Raw genomic sequence first — 23750 nt, 5'->3', positions numbered from 1 at the left:
AGAACAAACATGAGTGGTGTGAGGAAGTAAGAAAGGGAAAGGGAAAACATCTGTGGAGAGCAATCCTTACAGTGAGAGTTAGTCTGTGAAACTGGTTCATGAGATACTCTGTGAAATTGTTTCCCCAGGTAGGGCTGAAATTGCTGCCAAAGCCACATACCCTGCAGGAGAAGGATAAGCTGGAAATCAGCATTTGCTGAGCAGGTGCAGCAGCTCAGGCAGCAGCAGATTATAGCCCTTAGGCAATAAATGCTGTCCTGGTTTTCATCTTGTCTTTACTGTCTCTTAATCATTCCCTGTTAGCTTGGACTTTCTCCTTTTCTTCCTCCCATCCATTTAATAATAATTTACAGTTCTCTCTGCTATCCTGTTTCCTTCCTCCTTCCTGCAGTATCCTTTGCATTCCTTTATCATTAGCTTTAAATTCCTTCTTGTTAAATTTTGTCCTTGTCCCATGCATCTTTCAGTCTTTGATAATAACTGAAAATGAGGGATAGGCAGAATAAGACACAATCCCAGGCAAGACTATAGAAATAAGCAAGGGCCGTGTGTTCTGTATCTGAAGGAGCTGAAATTCAATCTTTTTCAACCTCTGCAGTGAAAGTCTGCAAGCCCTAGAATAATCCTGGACCTTTCAGTAATAACAGCAGTAATATATATGGCATGGTGTGTGTGCTATATCTGAGAGAGCTTATATTTTTGTGCATGCTGAAGAAAGGAATCTTTTGCAAGCTTTCATCTTTGTGGCTTAGCCTGATTACTGATTTTTCTGGTTTTCTGTGTTTTTTGGGGTTTTGTTTTGTTTTGTTTTTTTATTATTATTATTATTTTTAAATAATTTTTTTTGGTAGCTGTTGTTTTTTCCAGTGCTGTCATCAGGTTCACTGTAGGCTATAAAGGGAAAAATGAAGGAGCCAGTGCTTATCTCCCATGATTTCCTTCATGCATCTGGAAGGCTTTAATCTTTGCAGTGATATTTCTTAATTTCTTGAAATGCCAGCTCTTGGAGAAGTTATATTACTTCATTAGTCTTATAATTAAGACAATATTCTTCTGTCAGAAGAGCTTCTTTCATTGCTTGTAGTTTTTCTGGGCTTTACCTGGTTGGTTGTGATCTGGATTTGATACCAGGCATAGGCTGCCTCTTCCTGTCCCTGAAGCAAAAAATGTGGCTCTGCATCATGTGAGAAATCCTTTGTGTAGGTACTTTGGAGGAAGGGTTTAATATTTGGTAGGGAATGTTGCTATATTAAAAAAAATAATTAAAAAAAAGTGTTTTTGCTATTTAAGAAAACTTTGTTTCAAATTAAAGAAGCCTTTGAAAACTAAATTTCACTTTATATGTGGTAAGCAAATAGATCCATTAGAATTTGACAGCTGCATTCTATATTTTTGATATTTTGGGAAAACCCAGCAAGTGCTTGGAGCCTTCCTCTCAGCACAGAGAGGATGTGTTGGTGGCACCCTTGGTGTCCTGAATAGGACAGGATAGCAGATGAGATGTATATGCAGAGATCAAGATTTATTGCATATAACTCTAGGGTCTTAACTCCTTAAGGCAGAAGGCACAAGAACAGTCAAATTTCAGGGAAATTGGGAGATTGGAACAGAATTTGAAGTTTGAATGCAAAAGGTATCAACAATAAAATTTACTACATGTACTTAGATCAAACAATAAAGGTTAACCATTAAAATCCTAGCAACCTACTTATTATCAAGTTTTATACAAAGCCTAGAATGCTAGTTATAATTTTTTAAGGATTCTATAATCTTTAAACTTAATTATGAAAATTACTTAATGTTAAGTTTGCTAATAAAGACAACTAAAGAGTTAATATCTCTCTCCCTTAGCCAGCTGCAGCTGGGTGTCCTTGGGCGGATCTTAATTCTGGAGAATTAATCTCTCTGGCAGGTGTCCCTGCTGGAAAGGGGAAGGTCCAGCAACCTCCTGGGAAAGTGTACAGGAAGTTCCTGATCAAAGATGGGACCAGGCTTTTATAGAATACAGTGGATTGATTGCTCTGATTTAACCATTTAGCTGTACCTCCAAAATCTCTGATTGGAGAATAAAAGGGAAATAGTAAAAAAAAAAAAAAAAAAAGGGTCTTTTCCCCCCAAGCAAACTTTTTTGTTTATCTGTTTGTTTTTACTTTATCTCTGTTTCAGGCAGTTGTGGTTGGGCTCTGTGTTCTTCAACACCAGAGAGCAGCTGGTGTTATGTATGTCAACTTGGCCTCTGTACCTCTCAAGGTTGTTACCTGCTAGAGGTTTGCTAGGCTGTTTCCTTTCTCATGGAAATCTTTCCACTCCAGGCCTGGGCCTGCAAAACCGAGAGACAAAAGCAGTTGAATAATAGAGTAAAAATGAGGTAGGCATATTGAGAGATGGAGTGTCCTGCTACACTTGGTAAACTTCTGTCCCTGCTTCTACACTACTGTTTACCCACAGCAGACTGCAAACCTGGCATGTATTAAAAGCTGGCTCAGCAGCCCTCTTTGTCCTGCGTGGATGATGGCAGTGAAGAGTGGTGCACACAAGCCTGTTCAGGTTTCCATGTGCTGAGTAAGGGCAGCGATCACAGGATGGTCAGATGATGAAAGTAATTGAACAAGCGACTAGAGGATCTCTCTGTGCTTCTTTCTTTGTCTCTTTAACTTTCTATGCATCTCTTCTCATTTTCCATGACCTACAAGTTAGCAACTGTTGCTTTGTGAATAAACTACTACCTACTGAACAATGCTAAATTTCCTGAAAGGTAGGCCCTAGCTATTTCAAATTGGACATCCAAAAGTGGTAGAAAATGCTTATAATAATATCTTATTGCCTTAGTCCCTTTCAGTGATGTTTCTCCACTGTAAAAAAAATATTTTACAAGCAGAAGTGCTGTAAAATAAATTAATGAATGTTTGTAAAGCATTCAGGTGTTATAGTCATGAACACTATGATAGAGGTTGCTAGGAAATTAGACATTCATGTAATTTTATAACTTGTATTGAGAGCGAAGGCTAATATACAGTAAATAAACTCTATCTACCCAATGACAAAACAAAATAGAGGGTAACTATTCAGTGAGCAGCGTTCATATAAACGCTGAAGGAAGCACTGGATGTGTCCATGTAATTAAAGATGGTATCATACTGAATTTTCCTGCAAATGGCTGAGTTGATGCCATGAAAGCAATATTGCTATTGCCATCTCCTAACTTTGAAGTTATACTTTATATACTGTTGAAGCTTTTCTTTATTTGGTTTAGCTATTGCACAAGCTTTCTGCATTCCAGAGGAAGCTGGGATATATTTGGTTTCAATATATATAGTATCTATTTTTCATTGTCCTTAGCAAGAGACTTTTGCTCTAATTGAAGTAATTCTTTGCTCTTCTAAGTCTAAGAAAACTTTTATTCTCCTCATAGCCTAGTACTATAGACACAGTTAGCACACTAGTTAATCTTCTGGAGGGATAGCTAACCTGTTTCTCATTATTATTTGTTCTATAATGAAGAGATCTAGTTGGGAACCACAGGAATCACAACAGACTCTCCCAGCTGCTGAAATTTAGTGGTCTCATGAGATTTACCTTAACATGAGAGAGTAAATCCTGATTGCAAGCATTTATGAAAAAGGAGAAACGAGATGCCCTTATGCCACAAAGTGCTGATCCAGGGTAGGATCATGCTGTCCATGTTAACATCTTCAGTTATTTTTTAATGTAGATTTAATGTGACTGATTTTCTGCTATTTCTTCTGTTATGTCTCCACAGTCTTTGAATGACCTTGCCATGTAGTCCTTCTCAGCAATTTTTCTCCTCTTTCCTATTGTAATGATCATAGTTTCTATATGTGGCTCAACCTTAATTGCTGATGCATCCCTCAGGATTTTCCCTTTTAGTTGAACACTCACAAAATTCAGGCTATGTCACAGTCCTCTGCCTTTGGCCTTATCTTACCTTCAGCGTCCTGTAACTTAAATGAAAAATTGAAATAATCCCTCTTTATCCCAGCTATAGCTAGTTATTAAAACAAATTTAGTGACTTCAGATGCTACATTATGGAGCTAATTCTGACTGTGCTCCTGTACATATTAGGTATACGTAAAGGCAGAGGATAAAAGCTGGAAGCTGTGCTTTGGTGAGCCCTAATGGAAATGGGTGAAAGAGTCAGAACTTCCATCTAATTTTTTCTAATGTTCTTCAGTGTAGATAATAAAAGGGCAGTGAAAACCTACTGAAATTTCGAAGAAAGCCAAAGATTGTAGCTGTTGATTCAAAGCTGGTATTTGGCTTGGTGATGATGATCTTACCCACATCCCAAAGAAGGTTGCACATAGAGTCCTTAATCTTGAACTTAGAATTTCTGTTGGAGTATGGCTGCAAAGAGGCTACCCAAGGAATGCGCATGCTGTCAAGAAGTTTCTTAAGTAAGGAACTTTTCAACTTGACCACGGTTGGGGACTATTGTCTGTGGTTCCTCCAATGCAAAAGCAAGAGGTTGGGTTCAGAAGACATAAGATACTAGAGCTGGAAGAAAGTGGCAAAGTGGCCTTGTTTGTCCCCTTGGGGCTGTTGTGTCTGGCCCATGCCAAGTGGTCCTCCTCGATGGCACTTGGCCCATGCCTTGTTGCTTGTTCATTTGGCATGACTGAGGATCTTTGGCAGAGGTCAGCCCATGCCTAGAGTTAGTATTAGGAGAGAAATTAATCCTGGAGTTCCAGTGGCACTACTAGCTGCTCAGGGACTGCCCAAGGAAGATCAGAGTTGCAGAAAACAGCTTTTAAACCAAGATTCAAACCAGGATTACTGTCTAGGATTAGTGTTAGGGTTTGGATTCGTTTTAAGGTTAGGAAGGATGACAAACTCTACATCTCCAAATTGAATAAAGCTGTAAGGGTCTGCCAAAGAAAAGACTAGTCTCCCAAGAATTATTTCGTCTGACCTGTGACTGGGGGGCTTTGGCTAAGGCTCAGCACACACCTTGCATTAGAGCCAGGAGGTACTGTGTTAGGGTTTTAGGAGAGACCAGTGTAAGATGGGAGAGGGAACTGTAAAAAGGCTGTCCAGGAAATGCTGGGCTGCCAAAAAAATGCTTTTCTGGTCATGGCAAGGAATCCTTTTGTTTGAATTTAACTGAGTGTTCAGTAGAGTTAATTTCAGGAGAGAGAAGGAGCCTGTATTTCCCAGATGTGCTGAGATCTTCAGTTAAGTCTTCAGTCTCTACCTCGAATGAGTGCATTGCACTAATACGATCAGAAGGGGATATTGCATTAATGAGAGGCAGCAGCGGGAAGAAAATTCATTTTGCATGTGCTTTTTTTGGGTGGGGGTATTTGTGTTTTTTTTCCACTGGGGTTTTATATTCTTCTAGGCACGTTTCCAAGCACTGGAAACTTTACTAGTGTTATAGCATTGGAGGACTTTGCCTTCTTTTATTTCTTTGCTGTAGCGATTCTGTCAGCAGCTATCCAGAATGCGATAAGCCTTTGTCCATGTTGCTCTTCCTTTCTTCTACTTTCCAGCTTAAAAGTTCCTGCCATATCTTACTAAATTTATTTATTTATTTATTTATTTATTTATTTATTTATTTATTTATTTATTTATTTTAATTTTAGCTGGGTTTTATGTAGCAAAGCACAGGAGCAAAGCAGAACCAGGTAAATGGGGCTTTGACATATAGACAGAGACTGGCAGTGCATTGCCTCCTGGATGACATAGGATTTCTGAGCAAAGGTGGTGGAGGCAAGTAACACCATCAACTTCCGTTGAACTCATGACTCTATATTAGTTCAAGCTGGACTGAGTGGGGAGACAGGAGTTAGCATAGGTGACATGGTCTCTGCTCTTCAAGTATAACCACCGGCAGTCAATTTGAAGATACATCTTTTCATTTGCTGGAAGATCTTAGGGTAGGAGTGTGGGTCTCAGCAGAGATACTGTCATGGTCAGGAAGCATGCCATGACAAAGCCTGCTATGATCTGTGATAATGATCCTGTGATCAAAAACCTGCCAGTGGAATTGATGGCCGATAGGGATGAGATTACTAAACTCTGAAAAACCACAACCCTTACTGGTATTCTCATAGTGAGCATCATCCATACCAAGTAAGGAATCTCTTTGTTATGGACCTACATGAAGGTCAGATTTTCTGTTCCCAAAGTCCTTCTATATATGGAGATCAGAAGTGATGTGAAAATAGCCTGGAATTTTCAATTAAGGGATTCCTGAGATCTAACAATGATGGTAGAAACAAGGGACTTTGAGGAGGCTGCCAGAATCCTACACCAGATGCAGTGCTGGCCAAGAAGGAACATTCTTGGGTCTCACTGATGGAAGAGCTCTATTGCTGTGCCAACCAGAGAGCTCCTGCTAGAAATGGAAACTTACACCCAAGTCCGAATGCACTAGTTTGTGCCATACCTGGTAATCTACTGATCCTGCATTGACAATTGTGACCCAAAGTGTCTTGGCTGCAACCTGAAGTTCAGAGTGAAATTGTGTATGAATTGGTAATTCAACCTTCTCTTGAACCGTCTTGTGCCAATACAGCGCACTGAAGTCAGAGAAAGTGCTGGTTGAGTAACTTGTCCAATGGATAATGCTTGATGTTTTAGTTCTCTTTTTCCAAGCGTTCCGTTTCAAAACCTTCATCTGTCTTTGAGCTATAAAACACAAATAGACTTACTACAGATTGGGTGCTGTTTTGGTCTGACCTTCCTATCCTGCAGAACAATATATCATGGTGAGCAATTACTTTGATTCACACTTTCAACACACACTTTTAGATGAAGTAAAATATTAAGCCTTTTGAAGCATAAGTTCAATTGCTAGAAATTGAAATAAGCCCTTCACGCTTTATAAAGGGAATTTAAACTCCTATCTCTAATGAAAATAGTGCTTTAGATTCAGATGTGCTTTTGTTAAAAAAAAAAGAAGCAAATAATGAATTATTTGCTTTGAGGTTAAGGGTATAATTTTTTCACAAGCATACTGGTTTTGGTACTGTAGGATTATTATTGCAAACCCAATAACTATGAATTAAGAAGCCCATATTCAAGTGCTATTGAAAGTAATTTTCATTGTGTTTTTCTGAAACATTTTAATCAGATCATATAAAGTCAGATAAATGAGGTAATACGTAGTATGTGTCCACTTTAAACTCTCCATAATTATTGCTTCAGTTACACTTACCTTCTCAAATACTGTTGTTCTAATTATCCTAATTTGCAAGTCAGGATCTTTTTGGCTGCTAAGTTTGGCTGGAGTCAGAGCCTACACATGACATATCCTCCATATAATCTATGACGGTAAATTCACATTGAATTAAATGAAGTTTTTCCAACCTAATAAAAAAATAAACATATAATTTGTAACATTTTGAAGTCAAATGCCTAGATAAAATATGCACTTACAGGTTGTTTCTTTTTCCAAAATTGCAGTCTATATTGTAGACATGGTTTCAAAAAACAAACCAACATTTCCTCTTGCTGCATACATTGTATTACTGCTCATGTTTTGAACTTTAGCAATTTGAGTTACTAGCAACATACATACAAATACCGAGTCATGTAATGATTATACTTTTGGCTATCCTGAATGTAACATTCAACCTTGCTAACAGTCATTGGAAGCTCTTTTGGCTTTGGTACAAAATTAAATCCTCTAGAAAGGGTGCTGTCCTCTTAACCCGTGAAGAAAGGTGACGCAAAATGAAACACCTCTTCTCATATACTCTTAGGAGAAGCAGTCACTTTGGACACAACTGATGTCTTATACTTCAAGGAGAAAAACGTCAGTAAAAATTATTTTCAGATCATGTAGTTGGTAATTTTTCAGCTGTTATTCAAAGAGCAAGTGTATTTAGATTTTTCAGAAGGATTCTAATTGAGTTTTTAGGGCAGACAGATTTTATTTGGGACTTGAAGAGAGTAGAACTTGCCTCTCTCCTCATTTGTTTGACAAGAACCTCTGTCAAGAATTTTAACATGTATTAATTACGTTGCTTTCTAGAGTCTAATTAAGTAATTAATTTAATAAATTAGTTGAATTAATTAACACATTTAACTAATTAAAATTATTACTAACATATTCCAGCTTTCTAATGAGATTGCTTTCCTTGCCAATTATGTATCAAGACCTACTTTATCCAAATAATCTCTTAAGTCAGAGGACAGAAACGTAGTCTGTAAAGTCTGTATTTAATTTTCCTTTGTTAACAAAGCATTTTCATTGTGGGTTAGCACCATCTGTATTTTCCTCCTTTTATTTCCTCTTTTTTCATACAAAGCCATTTTTCATTCCTCGTGCTTGCTCAGCCAAAGTGTCACCCAATGGTCTCATTTATTTCCTTCATTTCCTATGATGATTGTAAGCATTGCAGATACTAAAGTCGTTTGTTGATGACTCCTTCTGTACTTTTCACGAGTAATTCACAAATCAAGTAGTTTAATGAACAGGCAATTTATGTGTGGTGTGATAAATTGATTTATCTTAAAAGTTTGCATAATAGGTTTAGCTATGATTAATTAAAAATGAGTACTCCTATGGGTAGATGGCATGTTTCTGTTAACTATTCATCACCATTTGCTTCAAATAAGGGGCGGAGCTAATCTTGGAAAGAGCTTTGCATGGGTGTTGGGTGGCTGCTGAATGCCACCCCGGCTGAAAATGCTGAGTCATCTCAGTTGTGTTTCTGTTTAATTTACACCCAGCACAAAGCAGCAAACGAGCTAAATAGCACCTTCAGAGAAGCAAACTAAAAATATTGCTTGAACAAGTCCTTGTAAACTACAAGGTTTAGGAAGAGAGGAAAAATGTGTTTTAAAAGACATAGATAGGAGTAGTTTTTTATAGAACATGAATGTTGAGGTACTTGCGGTCTCAGTTGTGTTTCTGTTTAATTTACACCCAGCACAAAGCAGCAAACGAGCTAAATAGCACCTTCAGAGAAGCAAACTAAAAATATTGCTTGAACAAGTCCTTGTAAACTACAAGGTTTAGGAAGAGAGGAAAAATGTGTTTTAAAAGACATAGATAGGAGTAGTTTTTTATAGAACATGAATGTTGAGGTACTTGCGGTGACTTGAGGGACATAATGGTTTTTTTTTTTTGTCTAACAGCAGCAGAACCAAAAAATTGCCAGTACCTTTTTGTTGTGGCAGTGGAATGGGGAATCTGCAGGATTGATGACTCCTTCTGTACTTTTCACGAGTAATTCACAAATCAAGTAGTTTAATGAACAGGCAATTTATGTGTGGTGTGATAAATTGATTTATCTTAAAAGTTTGCATAATAGGTTTAGCTATGATTAATTAAAAATGAGTACTCCTATGGGTAGATGGCATGTTTCTGATAACTATTCATCACCATTTGCTTCAAATAAGGGGCGGAGCTAATCTTGGAAAGAGCTTTGCATGGGTGTTGGGTGGCTGCTGAATGCCACCCCGGCTGAAAATGCTGAGTCATCTCAGTTGTGTTTCTGTTTAATTTACACCCAGCACAAAGCAGCAAACGAGCTAAATAGCACCTTCAGAGAAGCAAACTAAAAATATTGCTTGAACAAGTCCTTGTAAACTACAAGGTTTAGGAAGAGAGGAAAAATGTGTTTTAAAAGACATAGATAGGAGTAGTTTTTTATAGAACATGAATGTTGAGGTACTTGCGGTGACTTGAGGGACATAATGGTTTTTTTTTTTTGTCTAACAGCAGCAGAACCAAAAAATTGCCAGTACCTTTTTGTTGTGGCAGTGGAATGGGGAAGTCTGCAGGATGGTGTACATCTTGGAATCTGAGAGCCTTTCTGCAATTCCAGATATGTTTTGACTTTTAAGATATTGAGGTGTTAGCATGTACCTGCACCTCTAGATACTTCAAGTGCCATCAGTGGATTGGGCATAAATTTTTGCCACAGTAACCCTGGTAGAATTTCTTGGGGAATTTTTCCTGGGACCAGACCGGTCTGTCACTTCTGAATTTTCATTCAATTGAAATCAGTAGGAATTTTCATCAGCTGTAAAATCCAGGTTTCACTCAAATGTGTAAGCAATATTTTCTAGCAATAAACTTGTGTAGATCTTGTTGGCTTTTTTTCCCCATGCTATTGGAATTTAATTAGCATAGCACAGATTATCTTTTAGTAAATACACAGCATGTTTATAAAAGCTAAATTGTCTTGCTGGTATGTTTCACTGACTGATAAAATGAATGTTTTTTATTTGTTCAGATGGTTTTTTGGCCCAATCAAACGAGCAGATGCTGAGAGACAACTGTCCTACCCTGGAAACCAGGCAGGAGCCTTCCTAATCCGAGAAAGCGAAAGTCTAAAAGGCGAATATTCACTTTCAGGTATATTCTAGTTTTTCATCCTAAGCAATGTTTCAAAAATTTCTCAGGTGATCTGGAGTTTTTAATTTCTGAGAATGATAAACCATGGGCATGAGAATGAAATTAAGTTCATAATAATATTTCCCAGGGCACATGTAAAGAAAATTTGGTAAGAGTAATTTGTGTTTTTACTAACATTTATTTTATAGGCTTTCTTTATTAATATGCTCAGAACAGAAATACACTTTTTTTACACTTAATACTTCCACCATGCCAACTGCTTTAAAATAGAAACTATGCTCATGATTAAAATGCCAAAAAATACCTTACAGTTATACACTTTTGTTCTGCTTAGTACAAAAAAACCCCACTAAACCATGTTGGCAGATATCTGCAGAAATGTCTCCTAGAACACACCTTTATTCATTTTCAGAGGTAAAATGATAGGAAGATTTTCAAAGCTGTACTTTAGAGTCAGACATATTTAGTTGGAAAAATGAGCTGTAAATAAAAGTTAAAAGTTAGATTTATTATGATGATGGGTTTTGAAATTTATTTAAAGTCCCTTATTTGAATCTGGAAAACTGTTAAATAAGGACACTTATTGGATAATTTATGTACATGTAATCTTTTTCATGTCATAGATATTTGCCCTATTAGATAATAAACCTGATTATGAGCATTTTCTGCAAAACTTGTCATAAATGTGTGGCTCAAGAGACAACAGGGCTATTCACCTAAACTTCCTGATGTGCTCTACCTGTATAATTCTATAGGCCAATGATGACTCTTGATGTTTTTGAATAAACTGTAAGTTGTCAGTGCAGAATTACATGAGTAAAATGAGAGGCATCTTGTGCATAACCAGATTCTTTCATGCTGACTCTTCTTGTGTTGAATGTTTATTTGTCAAGCACCATCTGAGCATTACCAGAAACATGTTAAGCAGCTTAATGAACTTTTGACACATTCTTGGTTTGTCTTTCCATATCATATGGAAAGTTTACACACCTGCAATGCCTTCTGGTAATGGGAGGGTTGCTATTTATTGCCAAGACAAAAAATGTATGTTACCCATTGAGTGAAATACAGGGCAGTTTTACGAAATAAGTATGATATGAATAGTTCTGGGACAGTTAATTCCATAGTCTTCAATTTTCCCTAAAGGAAACTTGTTTTGCCAAGATACACTGATAGGAAGGCTAACATCAGCTAGGAATTGCTCCCCAGCTGTGAAAGAACTGAGCTCTGTGCATGCACCCTTTTATCCAAAGACTGTTACAGCCACAAACCTTTCAAAATGCTTTCCCTCTGTATGCCAGCTTATTCCCATTTTATACAGTTTCAGCTTCATTCAAGTGTTCATCCAGTAACTGATTTCATCCAAGGGCTGGGCTAGGCTGATAACAGTATGGTGTTACACAGGGATGGATAGATAAGTCTGTATTATCTGCTTAATGTTTGCACTTGAAAACATGACACCTTACTAAAACTCAATGAAAAATTTTGTGTTTTGTACACCTAAGGGTGGAAATGCAATTTTATTTTTATTATTCTGCAATTGTAGCCTTTTAGGAAAGATTAAAAATCTTAATTTTTCACCCAGTATCCTGACTAATTCTCTTTCAGGAAGACAGCAGTACCTTATTTAAACTATGAAGTATTGCAGAGGAAGATTTAAGAGAATGAAAATAAATATTAGGCCAGCATTTGTGGTAGGATGAGATCATCCTTCGATGCTGCTGTTAAATTTTTTTTACTGACAAATCATGGATTTGTCAACTATAATCAACAATTATGTCAACAAACAACTATGTCAGCAAATCGACTATAATAGATCTGGTTTAGAATATTAATCCACTTACAAAAGCTTGTGGTAGAAATTTTTCAGGTTTCTGTGTAAGCTTATTTTGGACCAGAAGACTTAATGATGGGCTGATAATAGCAAGATCTTAAACCATCAGTGTGGATTTCTTCCATGCTGGTTTGCTTGATGAAGAAAGGGAAGAGTGGCACTGAAAAACATAACATACACAGAAGCAAGGCTCCAGCTACAGGAGCCAGTCCCCTCCTTCATGCACAAACATGGGTTGTCTTCTGAGCGTGTATGTGTGTATATATGTGTCATCTCAGATTTATTAAACATTTGTGCTCTTTTAGGTGAAGAAAGAGAATGCACTCTCAATGAGTCTGTAGACAGTGACTATTAATGATGTAATTTACCAGTGCTGCTAGGTCGTTCAGCACCTCCCCCAACTTGAACATAATTTAGCCTCAACACGCTACTTCATTCTGAAGACCTAAATATTATTTGATGCTTATTAAATCAGCTTGACTGAAAGGAGTCTGTTTGTGTTGTGCAAGCTTTTTTGCTTTCAGCCTAATAGTATACATAATGGTCTAGACATTGTATGTCCATAATCTCATTATTTATGTCTAGTTTTGGGAGAGCTAGTGCATTCTAAAGCAAATGATGAAGTGGATTCAACTGAGGGGAGTATTAATTGGAAGAAAGGCTGTTCAGTCCACCAGATAGTATGGAGAAGGTAATTTTTCTGACTAACTCCTTATTATTCCATCAGGAATTATGAGGCACTCAAAGCTGAGTCAGAACAGTGGTGTTTTCTTGAGGAACAGCAATTCAGAACTATTTCTTTTAAAAGGTCTTGGATGGCTTCTATCACCAAAGAAGCTGATACACTGATAGGGGAGAAGTCGCAGTCTGGTATTTTGGAATACATCTCTAATTTCTGTTTCCAATTTTTTCAGTGCAGAAAGGACAGGACCCCAAGCTCCCATCCTCTGTAGGACTGGTTGGGTTTGCTCTACCTTCTGTTGCTGTTTTGTTTTCATTCCGAAGTAGATGATGATGGCTAGAAGAGTGACAATCGGGCTTTCAGAATTAATGTATCAAAGAAAATACTGTCATCCACTGTCCAGACTAACATGTAGCTGTAATAAAGCTAAAAAGGAAAAGAAGTAGAAAAGGAAGATTTTTACTCAAGCATCCATATACTGATTTTATGACTTTGATGCTTGATTTCATACTCATATGGACAATGTATACTAGACTCAGTGTTAATGAGGGAGTCAAATCTATCTCCTTAGGGAAAAAAAAGAAAAAGAAATAAACTCTGCCTTTCATTAATATCACACTTTTCACTTATAACTTGTCTTGATGGGAAAACTTACAATTTTTAACATTTTAGACTATTTAAATTTAAAAAAAAAAAAAAAGTCATGTTCAGAAAGGTTTTTTCTCAGCTAAGAATGGTTAAATGGAAAGCTCATGAAACCCTCTAGGCCACTGAGATGTGTTGCTATAATTTTGAAGTGTTTGACATTTTAAAAATAGGTTTTTCCATTTTAAAAAATGCACATGTTGTCGACAGATTTTTATGTTGATGACTCCAGCATCTGGTGTAAAATGTATTAGATTTTAAACATGTTGCTGCCATCTTAGACCTAGCCTCTTTTTAATTAAAAGCCATAATTTAGATGTGCTCAGCTTAATTGAGTGTCACTGCCAATGATAGCAGGAGGCTCTCTGCTTCCCCCCTCACTGAATAATGGTATCTAAAAGACTGATTGCATTAAATGCGAATGGTTTATGTACCCTTCCATTTTTTTTTATCATGCTCCTAAACACGGTTGTGTGGTTTTCAGCATAAGAAAAGTATGTAATTGTCTGGGGCAGCAGACTGATAGGAGTAGCAAAATCATAGCCATAGCAGTAGAATAGTTTCTGATCATCCCCTGCACCCGTTCTGAGTTGGTGAGGATGATCACATAAGCCACCCTCCTCCCACATCTACCCTGGGTTTGGAGTCTGAGCACAGCTCCTGCCAGCAGCTCTGTACCAGTGTTGGGGGAGGACTGCTGACAGGGGAGGTGCTGGGGCACTGGTGGTAATGGTGCCTTACTTCCTCTATGATTCTCTTGATGAAGACATTTACTCTGTTGGTGCCACCATAAATTTTGCTGCCCTGAGGAAGGAGTAGTAAATTATTTTATTCTCATCCTTGGAATAGCAAAATCTACTTCTTCTGTGTGGCCCAGTATTTTGAAGATGGGAATCAGGAAGAGGAGAATGCTTCTGTTGAACTGAAACCGTGAAGAAATCTAATGGGGAGCTGTAATTCTCTTGGGAAGGGCAAGTTGAGGAGAAAACCATTGCAGTCTTCAAACCCGGGTGCTGTCAAGCTGTGTGAAGCTGAAGCTGCAATCTTGTCCTTTTTAGCCACCTGGTGAGGATGTAGGGATGACTGGAGGCACTGATGGGATTATGGCTAGCTCTCCCCTGAGAGACACATGGTCTGTGTCAGGTTGGGCAGAGGAGCTGCACCACACTGCAGTGCTGCCAGTGTGTGGGGCAGGACTTGAACAGCCAGACACAGCCCTGGGATACAAGTAAACAGCCCCCTGTCAAATACTGCACTAATCACAGCTGCTTATCACAGGAAGAGGTGGTATCAGCACAGGGTTTTTCTCCAGCTTCTCCACACACATCACTGCCTGATCCAGATGCTTCCAATCATAAAACTTCATATGAGGCTCATTTAAGAAATTAGAGCAAATCCTTCAAATCAACTCTTGTGTTAATTTTAGCTGCATCGCAAGTAATAATTATAATACTGCCAATAAATAAAGCAGGTAGTCAAACTACTATAATTTGTGATATACAACTGAGGCTGGATTCACACAGTTACCCTGCTGCCTTCTATTCAGTGCATCATAAATAGCAACTAATTTGGCCAGATGTACTTTCTTGTGAACTTTAGAAAAGTTATTAATTTTTCAGTCTGTTGGTAGTGGATTACTCTTCCCTTAATGTTGTTTCATCCCATTTCCAAAAGATATATAATGAAAAAATAATGTTATAAATAAAAAATACTCATTATGGGTGTTTAGTGAAAAATAAATGACGTTTGAAAAGTGTGATATAATTATTTTTATACTTTTTTTTTTTTATAGTTACTAATGTTCTAATTTCTGACCCTCAAACAGAACAAGTTCTGAGGTGTCTAAAAGTGTTACCTGTGGCAAATAGAAACGCTTTAAATCTTTTCAACAGCTCCTTTATGCCCTCTGGTGGCCTGTGATGAAAATCGCAAGGTGCAGTATAAAAAAATAAAAAAAAATACTGAAGAAACAAGATTTTAAAAATTTGTTATTTTCTTTATTCATGGTACAATAAATACTTTTTCCCCAACGCCCCAGTGGGTTGTCTTTTGCACTCCCTGGGTTGCACAAACTCTCCTTTGAAGATCACTTCTCTAAGCTATATATGATGGAGATGTCAGAAATAGCGATTTCAAGCCTGGTGTTCCTTAGATAATGCACTGGGTGAGTGAAAGTGCATTTTTTTGTCCAGCTCTGGTGTGCTGCTGGTCCAGGTCTATCCCCAGCATGCAGTGGCCCAGCCTACTTTCTGACATCTTTAAGGAATGCCCTGATGGTCACTGGGAAGGAAGGACACTCTGGGTGTCATGAAGTGCAGGTAAATAGCCTGCAAGACGTGAGGAGATAAAAATCTTGTTGATTAGGAGACCCTAGATTGGAATAAAAGACATTTCAATGGAAAGGGAGTCATCAGCTACTCAGACAAGAGCATTATTGGCCTGATCTTTTACATATTCTAGAAGTGCAGAGAACTCAAAAAACCCCATGGAAGCTGTGAGTGATTTTCAGAGAATTCTGGTTGTGTGGAGGGTATAACTGTTTGCTCTAAAATGCCTGCCAGCCAAGCAGCTGTTACTTGGAATGTTAGGATTGATAAATTAAATATTAAAAACTGATTAAATTATTACTGTCAAGTAATAATTTTTTATTAAATTATTACTGTGAAGTAATAATTTAATCCTGGTTGGTTTTTGGTGTCCTTACAGATGGAAAATATGAGCTGCCTCACAGAAGATGTATGAATATATTTTTGTGTCAGTTCTTATAGTACAAGAAAGAATCTCCAAACCTGAATAGTTGAAGACTGATAGACGTGATATGTTAAGCTATCTAAAAAGTGAGCTTTGGTTTGAAAGATATTTTTTATGGCAGTCATCTTTGAAACTAAAATAATTTATTTTAAGGTCCTCATTTAGGAATTTTGTGATGGTTTGGCCTTAAGCTATACTGTACCACTGCTGTAAATCCTGGAAACTTACTGTATTTACATCTTCTTAGTTTTTGATGGTGTATCTGTGAAGCACTACAGGATCAGGAAGCTGGATGAAGGAGGCTTTTTCATAACCAGAAGGAAAACTTTCAAAACTCTGAATGAGTTTGTTGACTATTACAGTAAGAACAGTGATGGCCTCTGCGTGGTGCTCAGAAAGCCATGCTTAAAGGTAAGAGTGAATGCTACACTGTGCAACATGGCTTTTGTAGGTTAACTCATCAGGTATCAGTCAGAAAGTTTTAACTTCAGATCTGCCTATATATTTATGCCTCTAAACGTTGATGATCTATTTTCAGGAAGTTCTGGGTAGTGCTACAGTTTCATTCTTGAAGCTGGCATGTTAATAATAAAACACCATGCTGTTTGGAACAAATCATCATGTGGCTGGAGGAAAAAGTATGCCAAATCATGATTAATGAATACCTTTTTATAAATGTATATGGATATGAAAGCTCCAACTTCATAACTCTAGCTGTCCATAAGTAATTACTGAGGCAAAACCACAAGGTTCAGGCAAGCAATACGTCACTGTTCAGAAAGCTTGCTAGAGGGGTGATTTCTAATTTTTACTGTTAATGGCAGAATATTTTCTTAATATTATTTCTTCTTTCTAACAAAAAGTACCCAGGATATGGAGTGTATTTTCTGTTCTCAGCTCACTTTGTCATGTGTATATACTCTAAGGAAACATTATTTATATCAGTTGTGACTTTACATGACATAGTAAAGAATGACTTGTATACACTGTTGAAAATATATTAGAAGTCTCAATTACTGTATTATTTATTCTCTTTTACCAGGTACAAATTCCTACTACTTTTGATTTGTCATACAAAACTGTTGATCAGTGGGAGATAGACCGTCAATCTCTGAAATTGTTGAAAAAATTAGGATCTGGTCAGTTTGGTGAGGTATGGGAAGGACTGTGGAATAATACCACCCCCGTGGCAATCAAAACATTAAAACCAGGTATGTGAATTACTCTTAGATGCTAATAATGTGAAATGTTAGCATGTGTTTTTTTTAATAACGTGTTTTTTGAATGCTACTGAAAAGAGAGCCTATTCATATATGCAACCATTCTTAAAATCCATGCACTTAAACATGAAGGTTAGCAAAGCTCAAGGTCCAGATATTCTTTGTTATTTTGAGTCATAATTTTGTACAGTTTTCTGTTTCCATATTAGCTGAAGTAATTATTATCCAAAATATTATATGAAAAGGCAACCCAGCAAAGCTATCTATTTTGGACAGTATTGCTTGTATGGAATTGAATGACTACATTTCCTCTGTAAGTAAAGTGTAAGTGAAGTAATCAGTTTACCATCTGTAGAATTTCTTCTAGTGATTTGATGCTATACTGTAATGATTCCTTAGGCAATACAGGATAAGCACTGTATTCAGTTTGTATTTAAGAAGTGCTTTAATCTTAACATTGATTGAATAACATTTCTCTAAGTTTTTAATACACAACATTAATAGCCAATATTTGCATATAAGATAGGCTTGTTACTAATACAGATTTAACATTTTCCTTAATTAATTTTCATTAACTTCAAGTAATTTGTGAATTCTAAATTGACAACATAAAACACCTGCCAGCAGGTGGCAAGAACTACATATATAAGAAGGCCTGGGTGATGTATGTGTTTTTTAAAAAGACGTAACAATGTGTAATGACTTGTGGTTAATTGGAAAAGTTTGTGTTGAGCATTAATGAACATATTTGAGGAAGCAGAACAGATTCAGATCTTTGATTAAGAATAGTAACAATATGCTTGAGTCCTGCTTGAATGGCCATCTGAACAGGGAGGAATTTCAGCATGTGTTTAAGGGCTATCTTGTATCAGGATAGTGTTTATGGTTTGGGACTTGCAAATTGAAAACAAATAAGCACCTTCTTTTCTCTGCTTAACTGCAATTAGAAAAAAACCACTTGGTCTAAAGACCTTTTGTAATTAATGTGAAAGCATTTTTTTTTTTCAGTGAACTGAGATTTTAATTTCCCTTTCCTAAGGCTGTATCCACTAAGCCTATACCTTTTGTGACTGTGATCCATATGCCTATTTTTATTGACTTCTGAAACCACAAGTTTGAAACTGATCTTTTTCTCCTTGTAATTGACCTGAATCATTCATTCTGTAGTTCAGTCCCAGTACCTCTTGTCTTATACACCATGACTAAAGAGTACTTTTTATTTTTTCCTCTTTACAGCAGTGTCGTACATACTGGAAAACTGTTACCAAGTTCCTCTTGGGTCTCCTCTTCTTTATGTTAAACACATCAACAAGATTTTTATTGTAGCTCAGATGTTTTAGATGTTCTGTTGTTTTCAGAAGATCTTTTCTGGGCTACTGCAAGGTAGTAACCACATTTTTTCCAGGCATGATGCTGAAAGAAAGAACAAGTCTAGATGTGTGAAGAGAGGGATTTTTTTTACATTTCTGACATGCTAGACGTCTGTATAAACAGCCCAGTATGATGCCTAACTTTCATCTCCATAAGACAGGAACTTGATTTGTCTGAGTTTACTTTCCTATAATGATTTGATGCAACATCTGGATGAGTTTGTTTCATTGAAGGAGACTAAAAGGTCTTTACTAAAGTGTGAAATCCCTTAAACAATATTTTAAAAAGGAAATAAATGAAACTGGAGTGAAGAACAAGGCTAAGATATGTTAACCTTTTTTAATACTAAGTTTTCTTATAGGAATTATCCTTTTCCTCCTTAAGAAAATATGTGGCAATTAGCACTCTAGGAAAAGGCTTGTTTCTCATGAAATAAAAAAATGGCATTTTGTATGAATTGCAATGCATACATTTCTACTTATTTTCTTTAACGGGGAAGTGAAGCTGACATTTGTCTGGCTTTGCATATGCAAAAAAAATAGGAAGCTATCTTAATAATATTTCATCTCCTTCTTTTAATAACTAATTTAAAACTCTAATTCAGCTTTTCCTCCTGTATAATGGGGACAGTATGTGTTATCAGTTCTCTGTGAAACAAACTTCTATTTTAATAATGGATTGAATCAGAATTACAAGTCTATCCAGAAGTATGTGAAACACTAGTGGCAAGTTCCAGCTGCAATTTGCCTTCGTTAGTTTTAAACCCGAAACTGTTTCTAATTTTCTTAAGACCAAACTGATCTGTGAAGATTCATTCTTTGACTGTTTAATTCAGTATCCTTTCAGTGTCTTGCTGATAAAGCACGCAGGTAATGCAATACTCCTAGAGCTATGTGAGCAGGAAAATAAGGTTTTTTTCATTTTTTTTTAAGATCTCCTAAGACTGCACTAACAGAACACTAGAATCCAATAAGAAATTATCACATAAACTTCTTCAATAGGTTTGTTAGCTAAAAATGAAATTTTAAACTGGAATAAACAATAAACACTGCAAAGTCATTATTACGTACAGACTAGCACAGTATAGCAGAAGAAACCCCTTCAACTGTGATACTTGTGTAGTATCATAGTTCAGCTGGGAAGTTGTACTTAATTTATAAAAACTTTTTTCCGTCTCTGTTTTTTTCACTCTAGTGAGTCTCCTGTTAAGGTCAACAGTAGTAATCTCATTGATCTCACAGTGGGTTATATTGAGTAAGGGCAGATACAAGACCCACCTGGATGTGATGCTTGGATAGCAGAATTTGTGATCTAATGATGTGATAAGGAAGTCATGCACTGCACTTAGTGATGCTCAGAATGAAGACTTTCATTCTCAAAGCCATCTTGATAAATTATATAGGTAATACTGAATCTCTTATCACTGTATTTTGTGAACTATCTCATTCTCAAAGGCAGCATCTAACCTTGCAATGTACTTTTTAGGGAATTATCCTCTTCTAAACAAAGTTATTCACCATTTGAAGTATCGTACTGTAATCAGTTAGCACATTGATTTTCTATAGCTTGTTCTTGTTGTTACTCATGAGGAATAACATTTAAATAATTAAAGAAAAATCCCATTGCTGTCACCCTAATCTGAGTAATAAATTCTTATCTTGGTACTAAAAAAATGACAGCAATAGTAATTTCATTCATTGTAATATAAAGATGAAAAGTAAATGGAAGACCTAGTAGTCATTCATGAGTAATCAAGAAATACATCATGGTTTATGTTGATGATTGAAGCTTCCGATATTCACAAAGGCAGTATTTCAGGCTTCAGATTTAACACACTGTAAAATAATCCTCTCTTATTGCTTAGCTCAAAGACCTGAATCAGTTATCTTTACACTGAGAGAGAAGGGTGTGTATTTCGAGTAAAAGTCTTTTTGCTAAGCTGCTTTACAGTGCAGACCCACTGGAAAAGAAAGTCATCAGAACAACAGAGAAGTGTGATAACCTGAACGGGATCTGACAGGTAGAGAGGGTTAAGATAGAGTTCTGTTAAAATGGCTTTTTCCCAGAAAAGTTGTGACATGGAACCATGACTTCATTTCCAGGCAAGAGTGGGTTAATCAAGTAAGATAATAACATAGCAAACAATATAGAAGAGCATAATGCAATCAGTACATTATAGATCTATAGTCCTGAAGGCCAGAAGGGATTTCTGCTGGACCAAATTTCTCTGTAGAGCATTACTTTGCAGAGTACATCTCTCCTAGATCATGTGTAGTCTGAACATTTCGCCATTATCTGCCATTACATGTCACCACTCTGCTCAGAGAAAGCATTTATATTTAGTCAAAACACAGCTTGCTCTTAACTAGATAATAAACAGATGTCTTCTAGTCCTGAAATGAAGGCACAGAGAGAAGTTGCCTCTGCTGTCTGACAGTTTGTATCAATGGTATATCACTATGCTTATAAGAATGTGGGCCTGATTTCTCATCTGGATTTACCTGTTGTCTTGTCTTTTACTCTTGTTACGCCTTCTTGTAATAAAACAAAAACCACCTTGTATGCATTATTTTTCTTTCTGTTCTGGAGGTACATATAGAGCAAGTTAAACCAATTTTCAGTTATCTTTCAGAAGGCTACATCTAGTTTCTGGTTTTATGGTGCTCTCCTTATTTATCAAATAGTTTTTCTCAAGTTACTGTAGTTTCTAGCTATTGCTGCTGAAAGGCTTAAAATGATTGTGTTTAGGTAGATGACCTTCCAAGCTGTAGGAAAAGGTAAACTCCCAGAATTCTGGTGAGATGGCAGTGATGAATTTTTCCCAGAGTCAGTTCTCACTTGATGCAAATGTGTGATTCCTGACTTGTGCATAATTAGGGTATTCAGAAATCTGTTTCCATTCCTATTTGGAGAAAGAGCAAATTTTTCCGATATTGCATACAAACTGGAATTTGCACAACTGTTTCTTTCTGAAACATGAATATGTACCATCCTAGCCCCATTTTTCCTATTTTTAGGCATCCAACAGCTTAGATACATTAGGCTTTTTAAATAATTAGTGAGAAGAAACAAACACTTATGTGTCAGATAAATCATACTATAGATTAGAGGTGTACTTTACAATGAGAAAATTAACATGATATTAAAACATGTTTCTTTCCATTGATTGTAAAATCTAGATGGCTACATTAAATCTAAGTGCCAGAATTTTTGCCTACAGTTGGAGGAGGTGAACTCAGCTACCAGCAGTGTTCTGTAATTCCACAGAATTTACCACAGTAACAAAACTGAGGAAAATGTCAAGCTGGTGGAATCTATGAGATCTTAAGCTGGTCAGCCTGGGAGTTCTCTGGCAAAAAAAAAAACTGCACAAGGATTGCAGTTCCTAAGGAGGACACAGGAAATGTCCATCTTCTGACAAAGCTGGTGGGGTAGCACCCCCCACCTTTTTGATTATGGAGGATCTAGTTTAACCAGCTTCACATTTTGGGGTTAGCAGTCCACTGGCAACAGATAACAGGGCTCCACACACAACCCTTACAGACGTAAGGGAGATTTTCCAGGAAAAATAACTCAAGTAGAGATGTTTTCAGATTTAACAAAACATCTTCCTAAAATTAATTCTTGTTTCTTCTAGCAGTTTGTTGTCCACCTCTAAACAGGATGTTCAATACTTCACTATCAAAAACATCAGAAGATTAAATCTATTGATTTGGAACTTTTTTTTTTTTCCCTCTGACTCTTTGGAGACATTTTCAGAGCCAGTGGTGGCTTATGAAGACCTTCAAAATGTCAGTATGTTAAATCTTTATACAAAATTTCTATTAACCTTGCAGAAAGAGTCCCAAGATTAATAATTAAACTAGAGTCTTTTGATGTGGCGGGTTGACTCCAGCTGGACATCAGGTGCTCACCAAAGCCACTTTGTCACTCCTCAGCTGGACAGGGGAGAAAAAATATAACGAAAGGCTTGTGGGTTTAGGTGAGGACAGTGGGGCATCACTCACCAATGACCTTGTTGGGCATTATATAGCACACTGCATCACAGACCCACGCTGGAGCAGTCTGTCCCAGAAGGACTGCAACCCATAGATGGGAGCTAAGATGGAGCATTTTTTAAAGAACTGTAGCCCATGTGGTGACTTCCATGGGAGCAGTTCATGGAGGACTGTCTCCCATGGGAGGGGCCCCACTCCAGAGCCAGGGAAGGGTGTAAGGAGTCCTTCCCCTGAGGAGCAAGGAGAGGCAGAAAACAACATGTGAATAACTCATTGCAACCCCCATTCTGAGTCCCTCTGTGCCACTGGAGGAGACAGAGACACCTGAAGTGCAGTTAAGCCTAGGAAGAAGGGAACAGTGGGGGGAAGGTTTTGAGAGATTTAATTTTTCTTTCTCATTATCCTCCTCTGATTTGATTGGTAATAAAAATAAATTAATTTCTTCAAGTTGAGTGTGTTTTTCCTTTGAGGATAATTGCTAAATGTTCTCTCCCTGTCCTGATCTTGACCCACAGCCTTTCATTACATTTTCTTTCCCCTGCCCAGCTGATGAGGGGGGTGATAAAACAGCTTTGGTGGGTACCTAGTGTCCAGCCTGGGTCAACAAACCACATTTTTTTACTATAATACCAAATCTTGTAAAATATCTTTAATATATTTCATTCATACAACAATATTTAGAACTTTCCGTTATCCTAAACCTCATTTGTGAGTATATAAATCATAAATCTTGATCCTTTAATTAATACTAGCTTTCTGTGTCATCTCACCATTCCTGGTATGTTCAGATGTTGCACTGTAGCATTTTATCTCCTGGGACAGAACCCTCCATTGCAGAGGATACAGATGGTAGTCATGTTCTTCCTTCTCCTACTCAGCTTTGTTTCATCTTTTCCCTGCTCTGCTCTTCCTCTC

General features: G+C 37.1%; 1 protein-coding gene across 1 annotated transcript in view; it reads left to right on the top strand.

Annotated features, from left to right (window-relative positions):
• FRK (fyn-related Src family tyrosine kinase) overlaps positions 1 to 23750 on the top strand; it is a 53513-nt gene that overhangs the window by 14266 nt on the left and 15497 nt on the right. The window contains exons 2-4 of the mRNA XM_010004761.1: positions 10213 to 10334; positions 16494 to 16657; positions 17289 to 17457. Of these exons, the coding sequence (XP_010003063.1) occupies positions 10213 to 10334; positions 16494 to 16657; positions 17289 to 17457 (455 nt within the window). The remainder of the gene's footprint in view (positions 1 to 10212; positions 10335 to 16493; positions 16658 to 17288; positions 17458 to 23750) is intronic.

Source organism: Chaetura pelagica, unplaced genomic scaffold, assembly GCF_000747805.2.
Source record: "Chaetura pelagica isolate M959 unplaced genomic scaffold, ChaPel_1.0 scaffold171, whole genome shotgun sequence".
Classification (NCBI taxonomy): domain Eukaryota; kingdom Metazoa; phylum Chordata; class Aves; order Apodiformes; family Apodidae; genus Chaetura; species Chaetura pelagica.
Note: the sequence above shows the minus strand (reverse complement) of the source record. Positions and strands in the feature narration are given on the sequence as shown.